The sequence below is a fragment of the Polypterus senegalus genome, chromosome 3 (genome assembly GCF_016835505.1).
Source record: "Polypterus senegalus isolate Bchr_013 chromosome 3, ASM1683550v1, whole genome shotgun sequence".
Classification (NCBI taxonomy): Eukaryota; Metazoa; Chordata; class Cladistia; order Polypteriformes; family Polypteridae; genus Polypterus; species Polypterus senegalus.
The window spans coordinates 122,700,460-122,728,155 of NC_053156.1; the positions used below are offsets into that span (position 1 = coordinate 122,700,460).

General features: G+C 36.0%; 1 protein-coding gene across 2 annotated transcripts in view; it reads left to right on the forward strand.

Moving 5' to 3' along the window:
* LOC120525509 (cytochrome b5 reductase 4) overlaps nt 1–27,696 on the forward strand; it is a 90,203-nt gene that overhangs the window by 49,139 nt on the left and 13,368 nt on the right. For both annotated transcript variants that reach the window (XM_039747866.1, XM_039747868.1), the window contains exons 6-13: nt 6,852–6,915; nt 8,425–8,482; nt 10,847–10,940; nt 11,550–11,582; nt 14,783–14,905; nt 16,678–16,818; nt 20,057–20,197; nt 21,255–21,405. In XM_039747866.1, the coding sequence (XP_039603800.1) occupies nt 6,852–6,915; nt 8,425–8,482; nt 10,847–10,940; nt 11,550–11,582; nt 14,783–14,905; nt 16,678–16,818; nt 20,057–20,197; nt 21,255–21,405 (805 nt within the window). The remainder of the gene's footprint in view (nt 1–6,851; nt 6,916–8,424; nt 8,483–10,846; nt 10,941–11,549; nt 11,583–14,782; nt 14,906–16,677; nt 16,819–20,056; nt 20,198–21,254; nt 21,406–27,696) is intronic.

The following is a 27,696-nucleotide window of genomic DNA, read 5'->3' on the forward strand; positions in this document are numbered from 1 at the left end:
TCCGAGCTGACGACCTCATAATCGTATACGTGCAAAAGAAAGTGCGAATCGCCTTAATATTAGTTTGCCGCGGTGTAGAAAAGGGGTCCCGTGTTTGCACTTGTCTGGGCTATAGCTCAGGGGGAGGATGAAAAAAATTAAAATTGCTCACTTTGACTTAACACTAGAATTACCAGAACCTACGAAAAAACTCGTAATTTCCTCCCACCTTAAACTGCTTCTTAAATCCCTTCACACCTCTCCGCCAGCGTCCTTTGTCTTCTAAATGTGCTGATAAAGAGAAGCTGGGAGCAGCCGGCTATTCCATCCCCCCACCAATTTAGAACGTGCACAAACTTCTCTCAGCTCATGCCTTGATTGAGTATCTGGGAGTGAAGTGGAGTTTTAGAGTGGAAATAATAGATCGTTGTTTGGAACACACGCATTTCATGTCTGTTCCGTTTCTACAGTAATCTGTGTCAACACATTGTTAAAACAGAAATGTTTTTTATATTCTAGTAGTAGATGACAAAATGTAGGCATAAACTATATAATGTATGAAGACTGAAGTCCAAATAGCAAAGAAACATTTTCACAAGAATAACACAATTGCGCTTTTATTCAAAAATATAACTGCAGAAACAAAAAGCCGCCTTAACATACGACATTGACACTAGTTTTTTGTAACTGCCTCTGTGGTTCAATAGACTTAGCACCCGCTTGGGAGTCAGGAGGTTACGAGTTCGATTCTGCGCCCCTCCGTTTTGAGAATTATGATCCTCGTAAAGGTTAGCTTTTTTTTAAATTCACTTTTCATTCTCTCAGTCGCGTTCAGAATCAATCCATACAACCCCATCTGACACGGCTGTTTTCACTAAAGACGCGCTATAGCTCTGCAGTGTACCACGATGCATACTAACGCCAAACACAACCCAGGTTCTGACACACAAACGCTGGTGAAGCTGCCTTCTTCGTATCTCACCGTCACTTGCTTTTCTTTTTATTCAGTTTTATTGAGTGTTCCTGCCAGTCCCCGCATGTTGCTGTATGCTGTTTCTTTTGTACTCCAGGACATGCAGAGGAAAGAATGGTAAAGACCAGTAACTTCGGCGCTATATGCAATCATCAGACACTCCCCATCTGCCCGTGTCGTTCAAACACAGGAACATATATTGGTGTAAAAGTATAACAAAAGTGCACTTTTATTCAAGTGCACTTTTTCCATCGCCTTTTCCTGTAAGAAGCAATGTACACACTTCTCTCTATGCTGTGGTTTCTATTACACACCTGAAAGAAAGAGACAATACATGTGAAAATATCCAGCATACAGCAACATGCGGGGACTGGCAGGAACACTCAATAAAACTGAATAAAAAGAAAATCAAGTGACGGTGAGATACGAAGAAGGCAGCTTCAGCCAGCGTCTGTGTGTCAGAACCGGTGGGGGCGTTAGTATGCATCATGGTACAACAGAGCTATAGCGCGTCTGTATTCTGTTTCTTTTGTACTCCAGGGCATGCAGAGGAGAGAATAGTAAAGAGCAGTAAGTTCGGCGCTATATGCAATCATCAGACACTCCCCATCTGCCCGTTGTTTTGTTATACTTTTCAATACTTTTTATACTGCTCAAACGGGCATGCTCAAAAATACACGTGTAATGCCACGAAAAGTGCACGCAGACACTTCATTTCGCAAACAAAACAAGTGCACTTTTATTCAAAACTACCTGTATAACCGAAGAAAAAGAAAGCAAGTTACAGTAGGCGATTGATACGACAGCTTGCATGGTGCAATGCTAAGAAGTGCAGATTTTCATTCCGTGCTATATAAAATCATCACATTCAAATATTAACAGTTCCCACACACCCAAGGACCGTCCTTCCTACATTTACGACACGTGTACTTGTTGCCGTGTACACACCTCTCTGTGCTATGGTTTCTATTACACTGAATGAGCACCTGACACTGTACTTTCTTCCCTGGGGAAGGTCCGCATCAGAGAATTTCCAGTTCCTGCATAAATTCACACCCGATCTGGCGCTGTTCGTTTCAAATAATATTGCATTAGTGCGATTATATTTTCACATATATTGTCTCTTTCTTTCAGGTGTGTAATAGAAACCACAGCATAGAGAGAAGTGTGTACATTGCTTCTTACAGGAAAAGGCGATGGAAAAAGTGCACTTGAATAAAAGTGCACTTTTGTTATACTTTTACACCAATATATGTTCCTGTGTTTGAACGACACGGGCAGATGGGGAGTGTCTGATGATTGCATATAGCGCCGAAGTTACTGGTCTTTACCATTCTTTCCTCTGCATGTCCTGGAGTACAAAAGAAACAGCATACAGCAACATGCGGGACTGGCAGGAACACTCAATAAAACTGAATAAAAAGAAAAGCAAGTGACGGTGAGATACGAAGAAGGCAGCTTACGCCAGCGTTTGTGTGTCAGAACCCGGGGGGTGTTTGGCGTTAGTATGCATCGTGGTACACTGCAGAGCTATAGCGCGTCTTTAGTGAAAACAGCCGTGTCAGATGGGGTTGTATGGATTGATTCTGAACGCGACTGAGAGAATGAAAAGTGAATAAAAAAAGCTAACCTTTACAAGGATCATAAATTGCACCGGCTGTTACAGACTGAAATCAAATGTATGCTTTTATTCTAAAACAGTAAGACTAAGAGCAGTTTACTTCTCAAAACGGAGGGCGAGGATCGAACTCGTACCCTCCTGATTCCCAAGCGGGTGCTGAGTCTATTGAACCACAGAGGCAGTTATAATAAACTGGTGTCAATGTCGCATGTTAAGGCGCTTTTGTTTCTGCAGTTATATTTTTGAATAAAAGCAATTGTGTTATTCTTGTGAAAATGTTTCTTTGCTATTTGGACTTCAGGCTTCATACATTATATAGTTTATGCCTACATTTTGTCATCTACTACTAGAATATAAAAAAACGTTTCTGTTTTAACAATGTGTTGACACAGATTACTGTAGAAACGGAACAGACATGAAATGCGTGTGTTCCAAACAACGATCTATTATTTCCACTCTAAAACTCCACTTCACTCCCAGATACTCAATCAAGGCATGAGCTGAGAGAAGTTCGTGCACGTTCTAAATTGGTGGGGGGATGGAATAGTCGGCTGCTCCAAGCTTCTCTTTATCAGCACATTTAGAAGACAAAGGGCGCTGGCGGAGAGGTGTGAAGGGATTTAAGAAGCGATTTAAGGTGGGACGGAATTACGAGTTTTTTCGTAGGCTCTGGTAATTCTAGTGTTAAGGCAGAACCGCAGTCAGCGTCTCAAAGGCCGGCACCTCAGTGCTCTTTGGAGTTCATTCATATATATATATATATATATATATATATATATATATATATATATATATATATATATACAGTGGTGTGAAAAACTAGTTGCCCCCTTCCTGATTTCTTATTCTTTCGCATGTGTGTCACACAAAATGTTTCTGATCATCAAACACATTTAACCATTAGTCAAATATAACACATGTAAACACAAAATGCAGTTTTTAAATGATGGTTTTTATTATTTAAGGAGAAAAAAAATCCAAACCTACATGGCCCTGTGTGAAAAGTAATTGCCCCTTGTTAAAAAATAACCTAACTGTGGTGTATCACACCTGAGTTCAATTTCGTAGCCACCCCAGGCCTGATTACTGCCACACCTGTTTCAATCAAGAAATCACTTAAATAGGAGCTGCCTGACACAGAGAAGTAGACAAAAAGCACCTCAAAAGCTAGACATCATGCCAAGATCCAAAGAAATTCAGGAACAAATGAGAACAGATGTAATTGAGATCTATAAGTCTGGTAAAGGTTATAAAGCTTTCCAAGACGCAAACCACTGTTAAGCAAAAAGAACATTAGGGATCGTCTCAATTTTGCTAAGAAACATCTCAATGATTGCCAAGACTTTTGGGAAAATACCTTGTGGACTGATGAGACAAAAGTTGAACTTTTTGGAAGGCAAATGTCCCATTACATCTGGCGTAAAAGGAAAAGAACATCATACCAACGGTAAAATATGGTAGTGGTAGTGTGATGGTCTGGGGTTGTTTTGCTGCTTCAGGACCTGGAAGGCTTGCTGTGATAGATGGAACCATGAATTCAACTGTCTACCAAAAAATCCTGAAGGAGAATGTCCGGCCATCTGTTCGTCAACTCAAGCTGAAGCGATCTTGGGTGCTGCAACAGGACAATGACCCAAAACACACCAGCAAATCCACCTCTGAATGGCTGAAGAAAAACAAAATGAAGACTTTGGAGTGGCCTAGTCAAAGTCCTGACCTGAATCCAATTGAGATGCTATGGCATGACCTTAAAAGGCAGTTCATGCTAGAAAACCCTCAAATAAAGCTGAATTACAACAATTCTGCAAAGATGAGTGGGCCAAAATTCCTCCAGAGCTGTAAAGACTCATTGCAAGTTATCAAACGCTTGATTGCAGTTATTGCTGCTAAGGGTGGCCCAACCTGTTATTAGGTTCAGGGGGCAATTACTTTTTCACACAGGGCCATGTAGGTTTGGATTTTTTCTCCTAAATAATAAAAACCATCATTTAAAAACTGCATTTTGTGTTTACTTGTGTTATATTTGACTAATGGTTAAATGTATTTGATGATCAGAAACATTTTGTGTGACAAACATGCAAAAGAATAAGAAATCAAGAAGGGGCAAATAGTTTTTCACACCACTGTATATATATATATATATATATATATATATATATATATATATATATATATATACCCGCGCCTCACAGCGAAGTTGTGTGTTAAAGAAGTATTGAAAAAGAAAAGGAAACATTTCAATAATAACGTAACATGATTGACATTGTCATGAGTGTTGCTGTCATATATATGCCTGCCTAAATAAGTTACCCTCGCTTTGCTCTTACTTTTTTTTACCGTTCATTTAATCATGGCTAGTGGCGGAAAAATTATAAAAATGAAAGGAGGATTACACTGAGTATGGCTTTACCAAAACAATTATTGATGGCGAATCGATTATTCATAAAGCTTGAATTGGTGATCTGTTTTTCTGTGTTAACCTCATATTTTTTCATACTTCTTCTCAAACCAAGGTGGTGCGATGGTAAAATGAGTCGGGATGCGCTGATCAATGTAATCGGTGTACCAGGAAATCATGCATTGACAAAAGTTCCCCTTTGCTTGTAATGCAAAGTGTGATTAAATGCATTATTTTTTAACGCGTTATGGAGCACATGCCTTGAAGCTTCTCAGCTGTGCTTGTGCTAAGAAAAGGAAAGATTTTAAAAATAACGTAACACGATTGTCAATGTAAGCTTTTGTAAGTAGTGCCTGGAGGATTCAGTGTGGAGAAACTCTAGAGACAGCGTGTGTATTAACTTGTGGATTTTTCTGTGAGTATTTGGTGGCAGTGTGACGGTTGCTTGAAGACGGCGTTAGCTGCGGAGCTCAGCTCAGAGCGAAATGCGGTAAATGGGAGGTGAGATGATGACGTGACTCCCCCACCCGCCTTAACTGTCAATCCCCCACAAACACAGTCTCTCGGAATTTGCATAAGCACACCCCTTCACCTACAATTTTAACTTAGTTACAAAGTGATCAAAACTCTCGTTTATATCCTGCGTCTTCTTATTAAACTTGTATCCCGCATTCCCGTGGGCATGTGAAACGCCAGCAGTTTCCTGTCTATGAACTTAATTTAAAGTTTAGGTTTACACCTTGCTTTCTTTCCGTAGTAGCAGCATTCATGAATATGGTAGTATATGTCACTCGCTCGCTTCTTATTGTTTTGCTGCCTGCCTTCTCAATTATATAATGCATGTTTTCTTCAGCACTTTTTGGAGGTCTTCCTGGTTTTCTACGCACTGCGTTGACAGTCAGTTCACATGATTACGTGGGAGGCGTGATGATGTCACACGAAACTCCGCCCCCCATGGCTTTCGAGCTCAACTCCATTACAGTAAATGGAGAAAAATACCTGCCAGTTATGATCATTACGCGTAGAATTTCGAAATGAAACCTGCCCAACTTTTGTAAGTAAGCCGTAAGGAATGAGCCTGCCAAATTTCAGCCTTCTACCCACACGGGAACTTGGAGAATTAGTGATGAGTCAGTCAGTCAGTCAGTGAGTCAGTCAGTCAGTCAGTGAGGGCTTTGCCTTTTATTAGTATAGATTAGGGAATCTAATATTCTTAGACAGTGGTGCTTCAGTTACACTGGCATAGTGATTAGAGCTTCCATTGCCTAGTAACCTTTTCCCTGAACATCTAATGACCCTTTTCCACCTTTAAATAGACTGCAATACTAGTATTAGGCTGTTGTCATGAGGATGCATTTTAAACTATGTGCCACAATGTTAGAGTTTTTGTAGCTTTTACTGCTACTCTGAGTTGTAAATGGTTTAAGCTTGCACACTTATCTTTCTAATATATAACACTCTTTTATTTTGTGTTGGAAAGGCTTTGTAATTTATAATCCTACTAAAGCTTGCAATGCAAGATTAAATTTTGAATGCTTCTCATCTTCATCTTTACCTTTTTATTTATTATGTACTCTGCACCCAAATAGAAAACAATTGCCTGTGGCTAAAATTTAATAAAACCGATAAACCAAAGCAAGGAAAACAGCAGGTAAAAATATCAAGTCAACTTTCAGTCTGTTGGGTCTTCAGTCATGTTTTTTGCATGTGGTTTGAAAGGCTAAATCCTCACTCATACAGCTTCTGGCTTATAGTGCTCTGAATAAATTCAATATAATTAAGCTTTATATTTTATTTAACCTTTGAAAAAAATAACATTAATTTTCATATATGTTTTAATTAATACATAATTGTCAAATTTGTTTTCTTTGTGGTAACAGGCGAGAAAGTTTCAGATCAGTTGTCTCAGTTACCATTTAGAGATGGAATGCTCCCTAAACCAAGGTGAGACATTTATCTGTATTTAATATATTGTTATCTTTATTTAATTTAGTATGTAGTATAGTGTATACATTATATCATTAACCATTCACCACAGATTTCTGTATTATTGTTACTAGATGTTGAGTATTCATAACCCAAAATTCCAAATTCAGAAATTCTCCAAAATCCAAAACTTTCTAAGCATTGTCTTGATGTCACAAGTGGAAACTTCTGTACTAGGCGTCTCTTTTATAAAACTTTGCTTGGATTTGAGTGTGCAAATATGCATACACCAAAAAAATCAGATTTACAAAACCTGGCATGTACACATTTCTACACAATTTACCTTTGTAAATGTATATCGCAGTAATGCTGTAAATATGTCCCCCATGAAGCTTAGGCACACTATTGATGATTCTGGGATCAGAGTGCCCCTAAGCAATGAAACACAATTGACAAGCTTTGTGCCCTGTTAAGCAACACAATAACACCTGCACTGCAGTTCAGAAGTGCTGTACAGCTTAGCGGAAACACTGATTGTAGCACCTCTCCCCTGCATTGTGAAGATTAATAAAATGTCACTGCTTACGGTGAGCAAAAGCAGTTTAATTCCCGCTAGGTTCCCTTATTGCTCTGACTATGTTAGAAAACCGAACAGTACTGCAAATTGCCTTTTTATGTTGGTAAAAACATGTTTTGTTTTATCTTGTGCACCCACACCATTAAAAAATTTAATTTAGTGCATTGGTTGGCTTCTTAATGGCTTTCAATACAGTAGGTATAATTGAGTGAGATATTGCTAACCTTTTGGCTAGTTCTCTGTGAAGTAGAAGGTAAGCTGAGATATTCATAACCTGTTGGCCAGTTTCATGAGAAGTGACAGCAGGTAGCTGATATATACTGACAAAAAGGGGTCTTAAGTGCAAATATGCAGCATATCAAAAGGAAACTAAAGTAGAGTCTATATATCATATTCATAACTTTTGAAGTTTAATATTTTTGTCTTGACAACACAATATATAATGTAGAGACTCTGCTATGACTACCGTGCGTGTGGAACTATAGCAGCGAGACAGGAAAAAGAACATGAAGACGCTAGCTGCCCTTTTCTCCTTTACCCACAAAGAAGTCACTACAATAATAACAACTCAGAGATATGAATAAATATACACTTGAGGCATCATTTAGCTGGTTTGGCAGCCTCACGATATTTCCACCTTAATACAAGGAGACTAACATGTATAGAAATAAGATAATTTCATTATAACAGAGAAGAAACTTCACCAATAAAAAAGCGATCTCACCATTGATATTTAGTTGTATTTTTAATACATTGAATTGCAGTACATATTCTATATATATTTCTGATTGAAATTGTGCATGTTTTCTTTGCTACTCGAAGCCCAAAAAATGTTGACTTAAGGTTTTGAAAAGTAGAGATTTACATTTCTAGTTTTTATTTTCACAAATTTGAATGTTTTACTAGTTAGGATACACTGCATAATAATGTATTTAACTTTTAACCTGCAGATATGACTGGTTTCAGAATGACATGACTGTTTCAGTTGTCATATATGCAAAACAAAAGGTAGGTAGTATGCCTTCAATACCTATGTTAAATGTTTTAAAATTATTAGTATTCTGTCCAATAAGTACTCATCTAGGTAATTAATTAAAAGGATTCTTAAAATGTCCTCTTGTTATTGACATGGTCTTGTTTAATAGATGCTGCCAGAAAAAAAAATTATCACATGAAAAATCCAAAGCAAACCATTAATATTCAATAACTTGGAATGTAATTGATTTTCATTTGTGGTTAATTACTATGGAAAAGGATTGATTATGGTATATGTGTTCTGTTAAATCTGGCCATGTAGATATACTCAGTCCTATGCTTTAATATAGATTTAGAGATATTTAGATAGAGACAGATAGAACCAATGAACAAACAAACAAACTTTATTTGTCCCAAGGGGAAAATATGACTTTTTACAGAAGCAATTTAAATAAATAAATAAATAAATACACAAATAGGTAGATAAGAAAGTAAGTACATACATAAACACATAAACTTTCATTTGAACACAAACCAGAATGACTATAAAGCAAGAAAATTAAAAAGGAGGAAAAAGCTAATTCTTGGCTGTCACAGCCATAGTGAGGCTTCATACAGATGTACTGTATTGCTGTTGGTATAAAGGAGCCCCAGTAGAGTTTCTTGACACACTTCTGCTGAATATTTCATTGGCTGAAGTACTCAGTGTCAGTGTGAGGGTGTGAAGCATTGTTCATAATGGCACTCAGTTTTGTTTTAAATCTCTCCTTCGTACTACACGACAGAGTGTGTCAGATAACTGAGCTTGCCCTTTTAATTAGCTTGTTGATTTGGTGGGCCTTTCTTGAAGTGATGTTAACATCCCTGCACACCACAGAGTAGAAAAATGCAATGGCCATACCAGAGTTATAGAAGATTTGAATGATATTACCTGCCACATTAAAAGAAAACAGTCCCCTAAGATAAAAGAGCCTGCTCTGCTCTTATATAGTTTTTCTGTGTTCTAAGACATGTCCAACCTGTCATTAATGTGGACCCCCAAGTACTTGTAGGAGTGGACCACCTCTACATCCACTCCTCCAATAGAGAACAGACATAGAAGCTGTTTGTTGCAGTGAAAGTCTGTAACCAGATTTTTGATTTTGCCGATGTTAAGATGCATTTAATTCTCTTTGTACCAAGAAACAAACTACTCTACCTGATACTATACTCTGTCTTATCCCCTTTATCAATGCACCACATAAGTGCAGAATCATCAGGGATTTTCTGCAAGTAACATGACCTGGTGTTATTTAAGAATATAAAAGTTAAAAAAATGCAAGGATGGAAATGTAATATTTCAGCCTTATAAAATCACCTTTAACAAAAGGAAGGGAAGAGTTCAGTTCAATAGAATAACATTGCTTTTTGAAAGTTTGAACTTAAAGCTTTTTAAGTTTTGTTTTCCCTGGGTAGAGGATTAGGTATCCCTTGTGCTGACTGGGTCAGCTTCTATAATTGCTGGTTTCCGCTGAGGCTGCTCTTTCTCTCTCTCTCTCACACACACACCCACTTTTACCTGCACAGCACTCTGCATACATTAAGAACTTACCAACATCTAGCAGATGCAGTGTTCTCATATGCCGAGTTCTTTTCTCTCATATTACCCTTTCAATATGAAGGCTGCCTACCTTTCATCAAAAAGTTTCATGCCTGAGGGGGATTTATTTAGTTTATGTATGTCATACTAAAATAGTGTGTGAATGAGTTAAATAATCTCTTGATATTTCTTTTGGTCTTATAATAGTAAGTAATGTTAAAAAAAATTGAAATACATAAATTTATGTGTAGAATTTCTTTTTTTCTGTGAATTTGAATATATAATATTACAATGTAATACAACCTGCTACATACTGTATAGACATATTGTTTTGTTTTCCATTTTGTCAGAAGTAATCTATTCTCATCCTTCAAATATAAGTTTTTATAGCTGCCTTAATATAAGTGATAGTTTTTATGCTTCTTTTGAGATATTTATACTCCCTACCTTTTTGAAACATTAATTTGTTTGCATTGAGGAAGATTTTAGAAATACGGGGTGAGTCAAAATTATGTTAACACTAATGGTACTGCTATGTATATACTTATATACAATTTTTGTGGACAATTTATGTGCCACATATGGCACATGTGTTGAACATGGTGACAAACAGGTTGAGACATTCCTGTAAATTATATGTGAAGTATGTTTTCTGAGTAAGTTGTTTCCGCTATTCAAATGTTAACATAATTTTCACTCACCCTATATATTATTTTTAGAAAATTCTGGATAAAGCTTTATTATCATATTCTGAAAGGCACAGTCAAATTTTTAAATTAAATGTAAGTCTCTGAAGAATATGTATTTCGTCCTAGTAGGAAATAAGTTCAGAATGTATTATTGTGGACCTTGATGATCATAATTTGCGAGTGGAGCTACTTCTTGGGGTGAAATCCTATCTTCTTCACCTAAGTAAGTTTGACAGTAATTTCTTTATTTATGAATTTTCATACAATGTTAGAAGATAAATCTTCAAATTGTATTGAAAAAAATTCACTTTTGGACAAGTACCTATATGACAAGATTAATGAATAGAAGATATTGCTATAATAGTGCTATAGATATCTTTTTAAAAAATCTAAATATCAAGTTCATGCACATTTGTTTGGAGTGATGTATATTGTAAAGAAGCATGTCTTTTTTTGCATAGAGGAATGGGAAATTTTGGATGCTGAAGCAGGCTTAAAGAAAGGAGGAGAAATAATATTCAGTTGTTTTTATTGAAGAAATCAATAATAAATTGCATCAACTGTTTCATGTAATTGTGTGCTTAACAGTTTTTTGTAAATTATACATTGCTACGAAAAGATTTTAAAAAAATCAGTGAATATTTAAAACTGCTACAATATAAACTGTAAAATAAATCAGAGTACATAATAAAGCCACAATTAAATTAACACATTACTAACATTTCTTTAAAGTTGTTAAATACTTGATATGCTTAATTTTGAATAACACATGACCCTGGTTCTAATTTAAAAGTAAAATGTATCTCATTATGTTAATTTGTTTCTGTTACAGAATTATTTAGTAAGGTTGAAGATGATATTAAGGGTAAGTTAATAATATTACAATGCTGAAGATGTTAGTAACTAAATAATAATTATCTAGCCTGCTCATTTAAACTTTTTTATTTTTAATGGAAAGGTACTAGTTTTCTGGTTGGTGAATTTAAATGATTTAATTATTTATAGCTCAGTTGCTTTAGAAATATTTACTGGCATCCTTTTTTTTAAAATTTAATTCTCTTGTATATACAATTTGGTTTGCGATCTAAAAGTAAGTTTCTGCATAGAATAACACCCTTTTTTGCTTGGGTATTTATGCTTAAGATTCCTGGTCTCAGTTATGAATTATCACTGTGGTTGCTGGTTTTCATTCCAGGTATTTTTATTACTCACTCATAATTAATTGCCACATTTGATGTCTTAGTAAACTGTGTGTGCTTAAGTGTGGAAAGGTAATCTTATGTTAATACTGAGTACAGTGTGTCAGAGAGATTACCAACTAATTCACATCCATTTGCAATAAATGTATGTGCTGCTAATCATGTGGCTTCTTACTTACTGTATTTTTCGCTCCATAAGACACACTTTTTTTTTCCCCCAAAGGTGGGTGGAAATGTCTGTGTCTTATGGAGCAAATATTGCGTCACAGACCGTGATGTGTATTACCTGACCAGTCAGCGGTAGCAACAGCTCTTAGAAGAGGAAGTGGTAGGCCCACGAGAAACCCCTGGGGACGCTTAACATTAGAATTACCAAAGCCTACGAAAAAGCTTGTAAATCCATCCCACCTTAAATATCTTCACACCTCTCCGTTAGCGTCTTTTGTCTTGTGAATGTGTCGAAAAGCAGCAATTAGCCTGCTATCACATCCCCCCACCGACACACAGTTTTCTCAGCTTAAGTCTGTTTACCTGCGTGTCAGTTGCTTAGAGTTGTATAGAGTGAGAAGTCAAGCAAAATTACACCTTTTGTAAATACTATATCGTTATTTGGAACACATACATTTCATATGTGTTCCATGTAAACACATCGTTAATATAGAAATGTTTGTCATGTTTTAGTAATAATTGACAAAATGTAGACATGAAGTGTGTAATGTGTGAAGCCTGAGGTCCAAATATCAGGTAAACACTTTCACAAAAGGTACAAATGTAACAGAACAAGTGCGCTTCTATTCAAGAATATAACTGCAGAAAAAGAACCCGCGTTAGGGTGCGACATTAACACGCTTTGGATACGACCGCTTTGGTGGTGCTGTTGATTGGTAATCAAAATTTCACAGGTACGACCCCCGGACTACTCCGTTTTGAGAAGTGAGCTCCTCTTATTCTTACTATTTTTGAATAAAAACGTACATTTGATTTGAGTCTGTAACAGCTGGTGTAAATTTATGGTACTTGTAAAGGTTAGCTTTGGTTTTTTTTATTCAGTTTTATTCTCTCAGTCGCGTTCACGCTTCTCCTGATCTGACACTGTTGTTTTCACATAAAGACGTCCTATAAAACAGGTGAACTCTGATGATGACGAGGGTTCTACATCGGAGAAAGAATACACGTCGCACTTTTGCCATCCCTGTACTTTGTATGTGTACATGGGAAGCTCTGCAGTCTACTTGTGACTTTACGCTGTTGGAGAATAAGTAAATAAATCAAGATAAATAACATTCGATCTGGCTCTTATATGCAAACTACAGCTACAGCAGCTTCCACCTGCAGCTATAAACTCTTCAGTATGCGAGTGACCGTCCACACTAGTGTTTAGATCTGGTCAGTGTATGTGCCCATAAAAGAAGTCTGACTGCATTCTCGTACCATTGCTTACGAACTGAAGTGTCATTGTGCACTTATCGTGGCATTACACGTGTATTTTTTGAGCATGCCCATGTCGATGAAACACAGGAAGCTCTGCAGTCTACTTGTCACTTTTACGCTGTAGGAAGTAAGTAAATAAATAAAGGTAAATAACATTCAATCTGATTTTGTTGTAAGTAACATATAAATGTTAATGTTTTGGGCACATGCACTGTCCAGATCTAAACACTAACGTGGAGAGTCGCTTGCATACTGAGGAGTCTATAGCTGCAGGTGGAAGCTGCCATTAGCAATGCCTTAGATGGAACTGAAGGTAGTATCATATATGAAGATATTGAAAAAAGTGATATCAGCGATTGTGAGCAACTCCGCTTCATAAATTCTGACACTAGCGATGAGGAGTTCTTGGGGTTTCCAGAAAACTAGAAGAGTGCTTGAACCTTAAAGTCTCTACTCATTTGTTAATGACAGTGATGATGGTTCTTAATACTGCCGTTGACTTTACATTGTTATTTATTTAGTTATAATTGAAATATTATTCTGATATATTTTATTAAATATATTAAACCTAGGTGCGTCTTATGGTCAGGTGTGTCTTATAGTGCGAAAAATAGGTAATTCACAATGTGAAAGCAATAAGAAAAAAATATCTTAAAAAGCCACGGAGACTTATTTGTTTCCTCAGTAATCTATACTTTGCATAATATTAGAATAACAATGTAACAATTAAACTGGAAGATGGCACACAACAGATTTAATGTAAATGAGTAGTTATAACAGAGTTTAAAATAAAATAAGTTTCTCAGCGCACCTTCATCCAAATCAGGGTCTAGGGATGGAGGGCAAAAGGATATCTTGACAGTATCATTTAAATGAAGTAGAAAATGCTAAATTATAGGGATATCAAATTTAAGATTTAAGACAAAAGGGTGGATTTTCAGATGTGACTGGATTTTTTTTTTGACAAAATTATTATTAATAGTCATAACATATTTCCACTGACTCGAGAACAAAACACACAGATGAATGGTCATTGATAGATAGCGACTGATACCACAGAACAATCCGGAGGATCGCACAGTTCATAGTGCTTCAGCCTTTTAGCTTTAAAGCCCTTAGTCAAACTATTGTGTGTGTGTGGAGTTTGCACATTCTCACTTCTGCTAGTTTGCATGGGTTTTTCCTTTTGGAAATGTGATTTTCCTTTCACACCTAAAGAAATAGATTAACATGATGTTGAAAATTGGCCATGTATCTATGAGTAATGCTGTGCTTCTGTCAGGCAAAGAACTGAGACATCATCCAGGAAATTTCTCGGGTCCATATAAGCCTGCACGTAAATAAAATTGGTTCGATGAAGAATAGATGGAATTAGAGTGATAAATGGAAATCCCACTATAAGCTTTAATTGTTAATTTTTTCTTTCTTTTAACAGTGATCACATCATATGGCATAGGAAAAATAGAGTTAAACATGAAAAAAAAGTCCTGTTGCAAGTGGACTGAATTGGGCACGCCCCTGATCAAACATGATATGTTAATAGAAACCAAGAATCAAGGTATGTTGTTAGAACAAAATTGGGAGCTATTATTCAGAATGATTGTTGTAGCATTTTATGGCTGACTGTTTTGTTTTGTATTACTGTTACATAAATCAGGACCCCAGACACAACTAGACCAAAGAAAGCCCCAGGTTATAAATAAACAATTTTTATTAAACCAGATACCTTCTTACAGGTTTCTTCTTCAATTCCCAACAAGCAAAAATCTTTTTTTTTTCTTTTTGTTTCCTTCATTTTTCCTCCACTCCTTCTTGGAGCCACTTTCACCATGGTCGCCAGACCCATGGGGACCAACACAATCCTCATAGCCAGCGCTGTCAGTGCCATTGGCTGCATTGAAGCCACCCATGACCAGAGGAGTGCTACCTCGCGGGCACTCATCAACCACTGAGCGAAGCTGCAAATAAAATGTCTCCTTCACTGAGACATCACTCACCGCAATTGGAGCATACACTTAGACCACAGACAAGGCACCCAGAGAGTGCCATAATCTGAGTATCATTATATGTTCATTGAAAAGAGTGACATTGGACACAATTGGAAGGAGCTGATCCGCCGTAGCAACAACTACTTCCTGAGTATGACAGCCATCAGAGCAACCAGACCAGTAAAAGGTGTCCCCACCTATAGTGATCTGGCCAGTGTTAGGTCTGCGCACCTCAGAGAGTGGCGCCACTGAAATGCAGAATTTAGTAAGCTCCTCTGATAGGAGAGGAAGCTGATCATCATGCCGGAGAGACAAGACGTTCCACGTGCCTATCCGGATGGACCGCCTGAATTTGAGACCTGAGTGTTTTTTTATAAAATGAAATGAGATTACACAGTAAAAACTTTTTTCTTCAAAAATAGTTAAGTACAAACACCCAGCTTTTTACTCTTTATCGAACCCTGGGCCTACTCACACTAGTGCACACTTGTCTATACACACCGACATTTGATCATACCAGGACAATACAGATTTGTCTTTAAAGATGATATGTATGTTGTTGGTCACGGAGAGGTCACTGGAGGTGTTAAACAAAAGCACAAACAATTGCAACACTCTGCCTCTCATTCATAATTATGAATATGCATTTGCATGTATTCTGATGAATACTTTTAATACTAACTTTATTTTTCTAATGAAAACCAAACTTTTTTCATTATCTGACACATAATTTGTGACATAGCTGGTCATTATATTTCTCCTATAAGTATTCAGGTCTCACTCTAGCAAATATGTGGCAAGTAATCTGCCAAAGTGAAATAGAAAATGAGAAAATATTGACCTTCTGCATTGCAAAACAAAATGAATTTGCTCTTATTACACAGCACTGATGTCTAACATTCAGTCTCTTCATAGTGCTAATACTTCTGAGTTATTTGTCACAGGGAAGGTGTTAATGTAAATTTTTTGATTTTATTCAAGAAAGATATAATACAAGTTTAAAAAAAATTGTATTGCTGTTCGTCCATTCACTGTGATTATTCCAGTGAAATGGCTGTTAAGAAAGTTATTAGTTTATCCTTCTGTTTCTAGTAGTTCTATCAAATTAATATCAGAGATTGTTTCATTTTCTATAAGCATTTTACAAAGTGTTCTGTAGATTTATTAGTAAAAACACTATATTGTCTCCAAAAAATAATCTTATTCATTTATCGTGTGTTTAATTCTTCTCCTTCTTTGGTCTATGTATTGTGCCAATCAAATTAGAATTGCTAATGTTTTTATAAAATCTGTGTTAATTTGATAATGAGTAATATAATGATTTAATTGTGATTCTTTCCAGAAATATTCTACAGAAAGTGCACCTTAATATCTGTTTGTGATGTAACTCATGACACCAAACTATACCATTTACAGCTTCCAAGGGGAACAGTCTGTCAAGTGCCTGTAGGCAAACATATTTACCTCAAAACTACATATAAAGGTAAAATATTCAGTCTTTATCTTTTTGTTTTGGTAAAGCCACTCTAAATAACTGGCAAGATTTATTAAGACATAATTTCAAAAAGAAGTTTACATAGTTAAAAAAAATTACAAACTAATCAAAGTATTTGATGAGATGCTGATTTGGCTCCAACTCTTATGGCAAGTTGATTAACATTTTTTGAAACCCTCAGATTAATTTCAGATTTGTTAAAATCAAGTTAAGCTTTGCAGATATCTGAAATTCAACTAATTTCAGATTTACACTACATTTTGAGGTATCTGAAATGCACTACATGATTCAAGATACCTGAGCAGTTTAGTGTGGTTCTCAAGATATCTCCGATACATTTTCAGGCATTTCAAATTGACATGCTATGCATTTTAAGATGTTTGACGTTAATTTTAAGATAATTCAGAATCACTTTGTATAAAATATTGTATTGTTTCAGTATGGCTTCCTGTCTTTTTAAGGTTTCTAAAAATATATTTTGGTAATCTTAAAATAACAAAGAAACCATTGTGAGATATCTGGAAACAGATCTGAGACATCTTTAATTACAAATAACAAAGAAACCATTGTGAGATATCTGGAAACAGATCTGTGACATCTTTAATTACATTTCAGATGTCTGAAAATGCATTTAATATCTCAAAATCACCGATTAATCACTGCTGTACAAGATCATCACTAGGAAATTTATGCAGGTTAAAATACGTGTGATAGTTCACTTGACAAGTTGGATCATTCCCACAATAATCTATATATATATATATAAAATGCTAAGGGTTGTCTGTCTGTGCCTTGAACCTTGATTTTGGTCTTAATCAAGATCTTATGATGTGATAAAAGTAACGCAACTCAAGAATTGTAAGTGCAGGCTACTTTACAAATGGGTTTTGAGTTTTTCTCCTGCAAGTGCACACAAAAAAAAAAGTCATACTTGACCAAGGAACTGGACATGGAGCTTCCTTTGCCACATAATTGGATCCTTTTCACGGTACGCCATGACACAGATACTCGGCACAACTGACAGGAAAAGAGCAATGGTGAGGGCATACAGCATGGCTGACAGTAAACAAACTTGTGACATTTGCTGATAGTGAAGGACATTGCACAGGTCAACTGATTGTTTTTGTTGAAAACGTGAGTCACATACTCCAAGCATAAAAGGTGGTCGTACACACAGTTAAGACACTAAAAAAGATGGCAGAACCCTTGACAGAATGACATGTCGTGTTGTGTTTTGTAACAATCGCATGAACCATCTTTTTTTCGAGGACTTGAGGTCTGAGTGTTTCCTATTTAGTATTATATTATGGGCTGTGAAGATAGAAAAAGTATGAAAGACAAGGTAAACAAATACTTATGTAAACCAAGAGTATAATTTCAAAATTAAAATAAATCGAGACTTTTTGCTCCTGTCCTCAGTTATTTTACTTGTCTAAATTTTATTATTACAGTGTTATCTAAGAGCCACTTTTCTAGAGCATATCAGTACACAATATTAGTAAAGCTGTGGATTCTGCACAGCTATATAAGCAGATGTCACTACTCTCCAGGTCAGTGCCATGTTCCAGTTGATCACAGACCTCTATACCCTATTAGAGCAAAGAGAAAGAAGTAGTCCAAGTATGTTGCATAAACCTAAGCAGGACTCAAAAGAAATGACCTGCATCATAAGTGAGGACATGTTGTGGAAAATACTTACTAAATGAAAGAGTCTTGAGCCATCATAGTTATAAATTAAATTCAAACATGGACATCTTTTATTTACACCAACTTACCACTAAATTGTTTTAAAAATATAGCCAAGACATTACTAGTGTTTCAAATCAATATTAATGATTGAAATGACTGATTTTTAATTTATTATTCACCTGTGGCTGCAATGTTCCAGAAACACACTTCTGTTAAGTATTATGTAAAATCCCAAAATAGTTAATAATGAAGAGGCATAGGTGAATATCTGGTTAAAAGAAATAAGACTTCTTATATGTAAACTGTTACCAGAGATCAAAATAATGTTACAATTTTGTAATTGATCTTATTTTCTGATTTTAGTGTACTGGTATAAATGTTAGGATGTCCTAGTTAAACAGGCAGGCAGTTTCAAGTAAATTTTTCTCTCACAGATTCCAGTCTAATACACTACCCTTTTTCTACTCCAAGTCTAAATCTTTATAGACTTCTTAGTTTATTATTATATAATTTTAGTGTAATCCATATTTGAAATATGGTGTGCAAGTATTTATTAAAGGAGCTCGGTGTGTGCCATTATATACCCATATGAACATTGACTTTGCTGTTGGACACAAATCATTGAATAAAATACAACTCTGCACATGAAATAGTTCGGTTTTAAAAGTTCAGTGTTATAAATGCCATACACACATGTTTATTTCCCTCAATTAATCATTTTCTGCACTATCATTTGCTATTGTACTGTTTATAACACCATTAGCAAATATGCATTTGAAAAGTTCAAAGTTATTATTATTAAGCTTATTCTGAAACCTTTCATTTCTGTATGTGTGCTAGAAGGAAAAAAAAATGTACTAGAAGATTGCTCCTCCCACTATGGGCTCAAGGAGGCATGTGCAAAGCTTATTTCTTTCCTAGAGCATTGAGTTTTTTGTCAAACAACCTTCATTAAACTGATCTCTGGCCAAATTCCCCAAATGAAATGGTAAGTAAATATCACGACACATCTGCAACAAGCACCACTGTAACTGCTTAACGAAAACTACCCTTCACACCAAAATAAGTGAAAGAATTATGTTAAAAAAAAAAAGAAAAACTTGTACTGAATATGCCATTCATATTCAAGTTCCAAACCTGATTTCTCCTATGCTATTAATCAGCTGGCTGAAAATAATTACTGCATTAAAAACAATTCTCTATTGTGAACCTTTGAAAGTTGTGCTACACTTGAAGTATTAATAGCCACTATTCCAGTTTATTCCTGTTTTTAAGTATATTAAAACAACACACTATATTAAAAAAAATACTTTAATCGTTTTAGTGTTGTATGTATATTGTTATTTGTATGTGAAATTATGTAATGAATCATACTTAAATGTTAGTGTAATTTATAAAGTCTTTATTTAAAATGTTCAAAAATATTTATTTTCCCTAATTACCTGAAACCATTTTTTAATGTTCTTGTTTCTGGTTACAGCATAATTACTATCTGCATTTGAATGTAATTTTATTTTTATTAATCTGCTTTTTGCAGACGGGGAAATAGTTAAACCATACACCCCAGTATGTGAAACACTTATTTCAAAAGACACGGAATGTGATAAGAATATATTCCTGATAATAAAGATATACTGCAATGGAATTTTCACCTCACATATTGCTAACCTGCAGCCTGGTAAGAGCATATTTCTTTTCTAATCTGAATAGATTTATATTCCTGGCTTTTTTTGTTATTTTTTTCAACACTCTTAGTGCTTATAGGACATTTTTAATATATTTATATCGAACATTTATTTCTATAGCCCATTTTCATACAAATGATGTAGCTTAAATTGCTTAATCTGATGTTGAAGCAGTAGTTACATGCACAGAAAAACAAGTTAAAATTAAATCAGAATAATGTAATGCATGAATAATGTAGAAAAATAATGCTCACTAACATAAAATAAATATACACTTAAGAGAAATAGAGTCCTTAAATGCAGAATTGACAGTCCATTGATAATGTTATTTGGCCTGGGTGGACAGGAAAAACTATGCTGAGCAATGAATTAATAATTCTGGGTACTTATCTTACACAGAAAAATGCACTTCTTCAATGATTTCTCCAAAAATCAAATAATACAACAGTGTGGTGGATGTTATGGAATTTTAGGACTGGGAGTAGAGAAATGGCGTTAATACAGTTTATCTAATCTTATCTTTTTAAATTAAAAAACCAGGGTCTACATATTGAGTGCAAAATTACTGTGAAGGAGTCTAAAATGAAAGTGATCAGTCCCCATGATGATGTGAAATGTATGCAAACGTCCCCACTGAAAAACCTGAGCAGATGGCAATTGTGGCATACCATAAGGTCCAGCTCCATTGGCATCAGTTTGTCACACTGCCTGTATGCAATAAAATACAATTCATTCATAAAAATTCAAAAAATAATTAAAAAATAACTCTATCCTCTTTACTTAGTGTGTTGCTATGTACTGTATTTTAATACAGCCAAAGAGGACTCTATTGGCTGTTATGGCTTCTAATTTTATTTTTATTCATTTGTTAATCTGTTTCAGATTGGATTCTCCAAAATATCCAAATATAGGCTAGCTGCTCAGATTTTAATGTGTTTTTGTTAGATTAAATAAAAATGTCATTCTTGTGGTAACTTTACAAATTCTTTTATAAGTATAAAAAGTTTTTGTTAGTGTATATTTTATTTGAGTTTTGTTTTGTTTTATAAGGGGACACTTTATATATGAGTAATCCGGAAGGCAAATTTAATGTGCACTCTCTTCAAGGAGTAACAGACTTGTGGATGTTAGCTGCAGGAACAGGCTTCACACCAATGATCAAGCTAATAAAATATGCATTCAAAAATATTTCAGCTCTACGGTAAGATTTATTTATTGTATAAATATCATTGTGTACAGTTATATTTTGTTAAATTAAATATTGTCTTATCATTTAAGTCTAAATGTAATTTCTTCTATAAAAATTCCAGTGTGGGTCCTGCAATTACTGCAAATATTTTTTTTTCACAGTCTGTTTGAAAATAGGTCTAGGAGAGAAGTTGATGATTTCTTGGTACAAAAACACTGGTAGAAATTACTGTTTTGTCATTAGCTTAAAATTACTAAAGTGGTCTTCAAAGGCAGTGTCACATTGCAATCCAGTAGTAATATATCTATAGGCTTTTCAAACACTTGTATTAAAACAGTTACAAGAAATTAATATTTAATCATTATTAATAGTGATAAATCAGTATGACGGTAGATTCAAGACATTTAGGAGGTCTTACAAAGAGTTTATTTTTCTTTCCTGTATAAACTGGCATAGACTTAAACTGAAATAGTAATTCTTCAGAAAAGAAGACATTCAGTAGTAACTGTATGAAGAAAAAAAGTTGCCTTAAAATTTTTCTTTTGAAATTAAAAATGCAACTTTGACCAAGGGCTCATTCATTTATTCTTTTTCTTTACTTCCAGGCATTTTAATGTCAAGTAAAAACAAAAAATATAATGACTACTAAATATAGGTAAAATTATTATTATTTTACAACCTTAGAAGCAAGAGCAAATGTATTTCAAGCAGTGGTGGCTTTTTGATATAATAAATTGACAGGTACCATTTTGTATTATACTGTATTATGTATTCATAGTTCTAAAAAAAAAAAAAAAAAGCAAAGTACTGGTGTATTGTACACTAGCATTCAAACACCAGTAAAACAGGCATCTGCTTTTCTTTTTGTTTAAATGGCACTTACATTCACTTCTATAATTAAGTGCTTAATCTTCATTAGATAATTATAAGGGGTGGATTTGCCAATTAGACTGTATTAACATGTTACTTAATTTTACTTAATTTACAGTATGTTAATAGGATTTTTTTGGCATTTCCTTTATAGAACAACCAGTAGTTTTATGTTTTATAACTATTTCAATATTGAACCATAACTGGAAAGCTGTATGTTCAGAAAGCCCAACATGAAGTAGTGTCTTACACAGGGGTGGGCAAACCTTTTGGCTCAGGGGCCACATTGACTTTTAAAATTTGACAGACGGGCCGGGCCAGCACTAGATGCATGCATATCAACATTCACTTTTAGTGGGAACAGTGTTGTTGATAACCCTTTTTTGCCATGGCATCGAAGTTTGGTGTTAGTTTTGTTGTGGCAATTCTCAGAACAGGTCTGAGGTGTTCATCGCTCAACTGGGATCTGTGGGGTAATTTGTTGGGTTCATCACACTAAAAGTCTGTTCACACACGTACATAGAGCCAAACAACACCAGCATCCTCTGTGCCATCTTCCGGATGTTTGGAAATTTGGCTGTGCTTAATGAAGCATAAAACTCATCCAGTTTAAGAGAGTTGAACTTCCTTCCTCCTTTAAGACGGTGTCACATCAATCAGTTCCAACTGCAACTCCTGTGGCACCGTTTCAGGGTCCTGTCTGAAGGGACATGACACCAGCTGAAGTGACTTGTAAATTTTTCCAAAATCAGAGAACCGATGGCAGAGTTCTCCATGCAGGTCGTCCAGTGATTTCCTGTATTTTTTCACAAGTCGAGGGGCCTCTTTCAGCATAGCCAGTGTGGGGAAATGAACGAGTGAGTTGTTTGATATTTGCTTTGAGAATAAAGCTAGCTTGGTTTTTGAAGGCTCTGACGTTTGTGTACATTTCATGCACAAACTGGTCTTTCCCTTGTAGCTTCACGTTCAGCTAATTTATGTGTGTCACTATGTCCACAGCAAAAGCTAAATGACAAAGCCAATCTGTGTCACTCAGCTCAGGAAAAAAACGTCAGCTTTGTCAAGTAGCTCCAAAAATGAGATAATCTCTTGTTTGAGCTCCCACACTCGTCGACATACTTTCCCCAAACTTAACCAGCGGACATTGGAGTAGTAAAGCAAGTCCTGGTGATCAGCGTCAATTTCTTCAAGAAACTTAATAAACTGACGATGCTGAAGTCCCCTTGCTCGAATAAAGTTAACGAGTTTTACAACTGGCTTCACTACGTAGTTAAGCTGCAATACGGATTTACACAGTGCTTCCTGGTGGATTACGCAGTGTAAGAAAATTACCTCCTGCTCAGGGTTGTCCTCCTTCACCCTCTCCTGGATTCTTTTGAGCAACCCAATGTTTTTTCCAGTCAGATTTGGCTATCCATCTGTGGTAATGTTGGCGAGCATACTCCAAGGTAGCTTGTGCCTGTTGATGACCCCCGACACGCTGTCATACAAGTCCTCTCCCCGCGTTTTCCCCTTTAGGGATTCCATGACCAAAAACCCCTCTGTTATCTCAAAATTGTCATTAATCCCTCTGATAAAAATTAAAAGCTGAGCGGTGTCCTTTTTGTCATTAATTTCGTCCAGTGCCAAGGAATATAATGTAAATGACTCCGCTTTTTTGTTTAACTTGCTAGCTAAGTCTCGTCAATTAGCTCAACACGGCGAGTCACTGTCCTGCATGATAAGCTAATTTTTTCAAATATTTTCTTGCACTCAGGACACAAGATACTTGGTGTCTCTACCATGCACTCTTTGAGAAACTCCCCTTCGGAGAAATGCTTGCTGGTCTTTGCTAATTCGAATGCCAGCACATAACTTGCCATCGTGCTTGATTCTTGGATGGCAGTTTGTCGGATAAAGGAGTTTTGCTGAGCCTGCAAACTAGCTGCCAACCTCTGAGCAGTAGCAGTCTTTTCTTGCGTTGATTGGTTATTAGCGTAATTAGCATGCTTGGTGGAAAAGTGATGGCTGATGTTGTATTCCTTTAAAACCGCAATGGTTTCTTGGCAAATAAGACATACAGTCTTTGACCTGACTTCAGTGAAAAAGCATTTAGATGTCCATTCCTTATTAACACTAGAATTGCCTTGTTTGATTATCTGGGAGTGACTCAACTGCTGGAGTTTTAGAGTGGAAATAATAGATCGTTATTTGGAACACATTCATTTCATGTATATTCCATTTCAACAGTAATCTGTGTAAACACATAGCTAAAACTGAAACTTTGTCATATTTTAGTAATAAATGTTACTAAATGTAGGCATAAAATATAGAATGTGTGAAGCCTGATTTTCCTAGATCAAATAAACAACTTCACAAAAGGTTCAAAAACAACACAACAACTTCCGTGGCGTAGTGCTAAGATTTGCCTCTTAGAGTGCAGCATTCTTACCATGTCTCAGAGACGCAAGTTCGATTTCTCGCTAGGGAGAAAGTGTTACTTTTTTTTCTTTTTAACTATGGCCACGCTGCCTGCCTGCCAGCAAGCGTCTGCTTTCTGCGTGCTGGGGCTTTTTTCTTTTTTTTTCCTAAGTAAATTGTTAAGTTTAAAATGTCGATTGCAGTTATTATTGTTGATTAATTCATGCTTTCATTCACTATAGCTAATACTGTTATAAAGTGGTCGCTATTTTTGCCTGTTGTATACAATCTATCTAGCGTCTTTATCTCCACTTTCACTGCCCGTTTGCCTGCGTGCAGCGTGTGTCGATTGATAAATGATTTAATGTATTTTCTTTTTAACCTCAAAACGGACAATTTATAAACTGGTATGTACTGTCAGTTAATTATATCATTATATTTTCATGTGGGATTCTCCTTTTAAAATATTTAACAACTGAGACTGCAATTAACATGAACAAGTGCCCTTACAACTGTTATTTTTAAGATCCATAACACACAGACAGACAGATAGACAGACAGAGCACTGCGTAATAGAGAGACAGACAGTCAGATTAGTCATTAGATACTGTATATGAATAAACAGGGAAGGCACATGTACTGAAAGAAAAAAAAGATCAACATGTGTGTTGTTCCAACTGCACTTAATAAGCTCACGAGCTCTAACCCCTCCCCTTCCCCGATCTGACTCTAAGTATCAGCGCAAGTACAGACGCAAACCAAGTGTATGTGTGTACTGTATAATATTAACACAAAGAGCAGCTTACTACTGAAAATGGCAAAAATAGGAGTGAGTGGGGATTGAACCGGTGACTCTTGATTACACTTGGTTTGCGTCTGTACTTGCGCTGTTACTCGGGGGAAGGTGAGGGGAGGGGTTAGAGCGCATGAGCTTATTCAGTGCAAGCAGGACCAAGGCACATGTTGATCTTTTTTTTTTTCTTTCAGTATATGTGCCTTCCCCATTTATTCATATACAGTATCTAGTGACTTCTCTGCCTGTCTGTCTCTCTATTACGCAGTGCTCTGTCTGTCTGTCTGTGTGTTATGGATCTTAAAAGTAACAGTTATAAGGACACTATTTCATGTTAATTGCAGTCTCAATTGTTAAACAATATTTTAAAAGGAGCATCCCACATGAAAATATAACGATCTCATTAACTGACAGTGCATACCAGTTTATAAGTTTTATGTCTGTTTTGATGTTAAAAAGAAAAAAAAAAATAAGTCTCTCCCCAGAAAGGGAATTGAACTCAGGTCTCTAAAGCACAGTCAACCCACTGCGCGGAGTCAGCGACTCTTACCACTACGCTACAGAAGCTGTTTTAATGTCCTTCAGCCTTTTGTGAAAGTGTTTGACGTTTGGACTTCATGCTTTTACACATTCTATAGTTTATGCCTACATTTTGTAACGTTTATTACTAAAATATGAAAAAGTTTCTGTTTTAACAATGTGTTTACACAGATTACTGTAGAAACGGAACCAACATGAAATGCGTGTGTTCCAAATAACGATCTATTATTTCCACTCTAAAACTCCACTTCACTCCCAGGTAATTAATCAAGGCATGAGCTGGGAGAACTTAGTGAACGTTCTGCGATGGTGGGGGATGGAATAGCCGGCTGCTTGCTGCTCGTCTTAATTGGCACATTTACAGGAAAAAAGAAGCTGGCGGAGAAGTGTGAACGGTTTTAAGGTGGGCCGGATCTACGAGTTTTTTCGTAGACTCTGGTAATTCTAGTGTTAAACACTCGGCACTCACTGTCAACTTTTCTTTTCTTTGGCCCACTCATTGTTGCAGATGGGTTCAGAGCAGTAGCAGAGTAATAATAGAGAGTAACCTGGGCTCCGCAAAATCAAGTCAATGTATCACTGCGCCTAATGCGCCACCTGGTGGAACGCCAGGCATTACAGGACAAGGTCAAACAAATGCAGTCATAATTATGATATGATTTGATTTGGGCAATTTTGTACCAATCTTCAGCAGGCCAGATTAAAAAGACCAACGGGCCGGATGTGGCCCGCGGGCCATAGTTTGCCCACCCCTGCTCTTACACATACTGTTTTTGAGACATCAAAAGAGGTTAACAGATTATTCAGTTCTGTAATATTTTACCATTTGTTTTTCCCTTTTTATTTTCAGTAGTTAAGTTGAAATCACATTTTCACTGGCAAAACTCTGCTGAACTATTGCCCGTAATAAGATACTCTTGAGTCAGTTCATCCCGTTTATTGTTTTTATTTTAATGTGGAAATGGATTTCAAGAATTTCAACAGTCTTCACAGTTAGACTTGATCATCTGTTTTTGGTACACAATGAATACATGGGTGGGTGACAACTTTTGAGAGTAACCCTAATCTTTTGTAGCAGAGCTGTCGTTGATTAGATTATGTCTGAATGAAGTTTAAAAATTTCTGATTTGTATGCATGTATATTCCCATATGAGTTACATGACACCTTTATTAACAACAGAAAATAAATCCTAGAGCACAATATTAGTAATATGCCAGCTGTAATCAGGATAGTCCAATTATTTTTATATTAATAGGATGGATACATTGAATAAGCAAATTAAACACAGTGAGCTATAACAATCAATACAGTGTGACACAGAAAATCGGGAACTTTTGAAAAACCCAATAAAAATAGAAGAAATCCAACAAAAAAATTTTATTGACGGCAATTGAATCACTACAACTTGCCTTTTAAGAGACAGAAATACAAATTATCAATGTATGAAAATTACGTCCTCTAGATGGCGTCCTCCTGTACGTATGCGTTCTTCCAACCTGCTGTTGAGGTTCCCCATTGATCACTGCAACATCTCAGCTGGGATACCACGAATTTCGTCTTGACTTCTTTGTTTCAATTCATTCAGTGTCCTTGGCCGAATCGTGTAGACCCGACTCTTAAGGTAGCCCCACAAGAAAAAATCACAAACGGACAAATCCGGTGATCTTGAGGGCCAGGGAATGTCACCGAATCTTAAGAA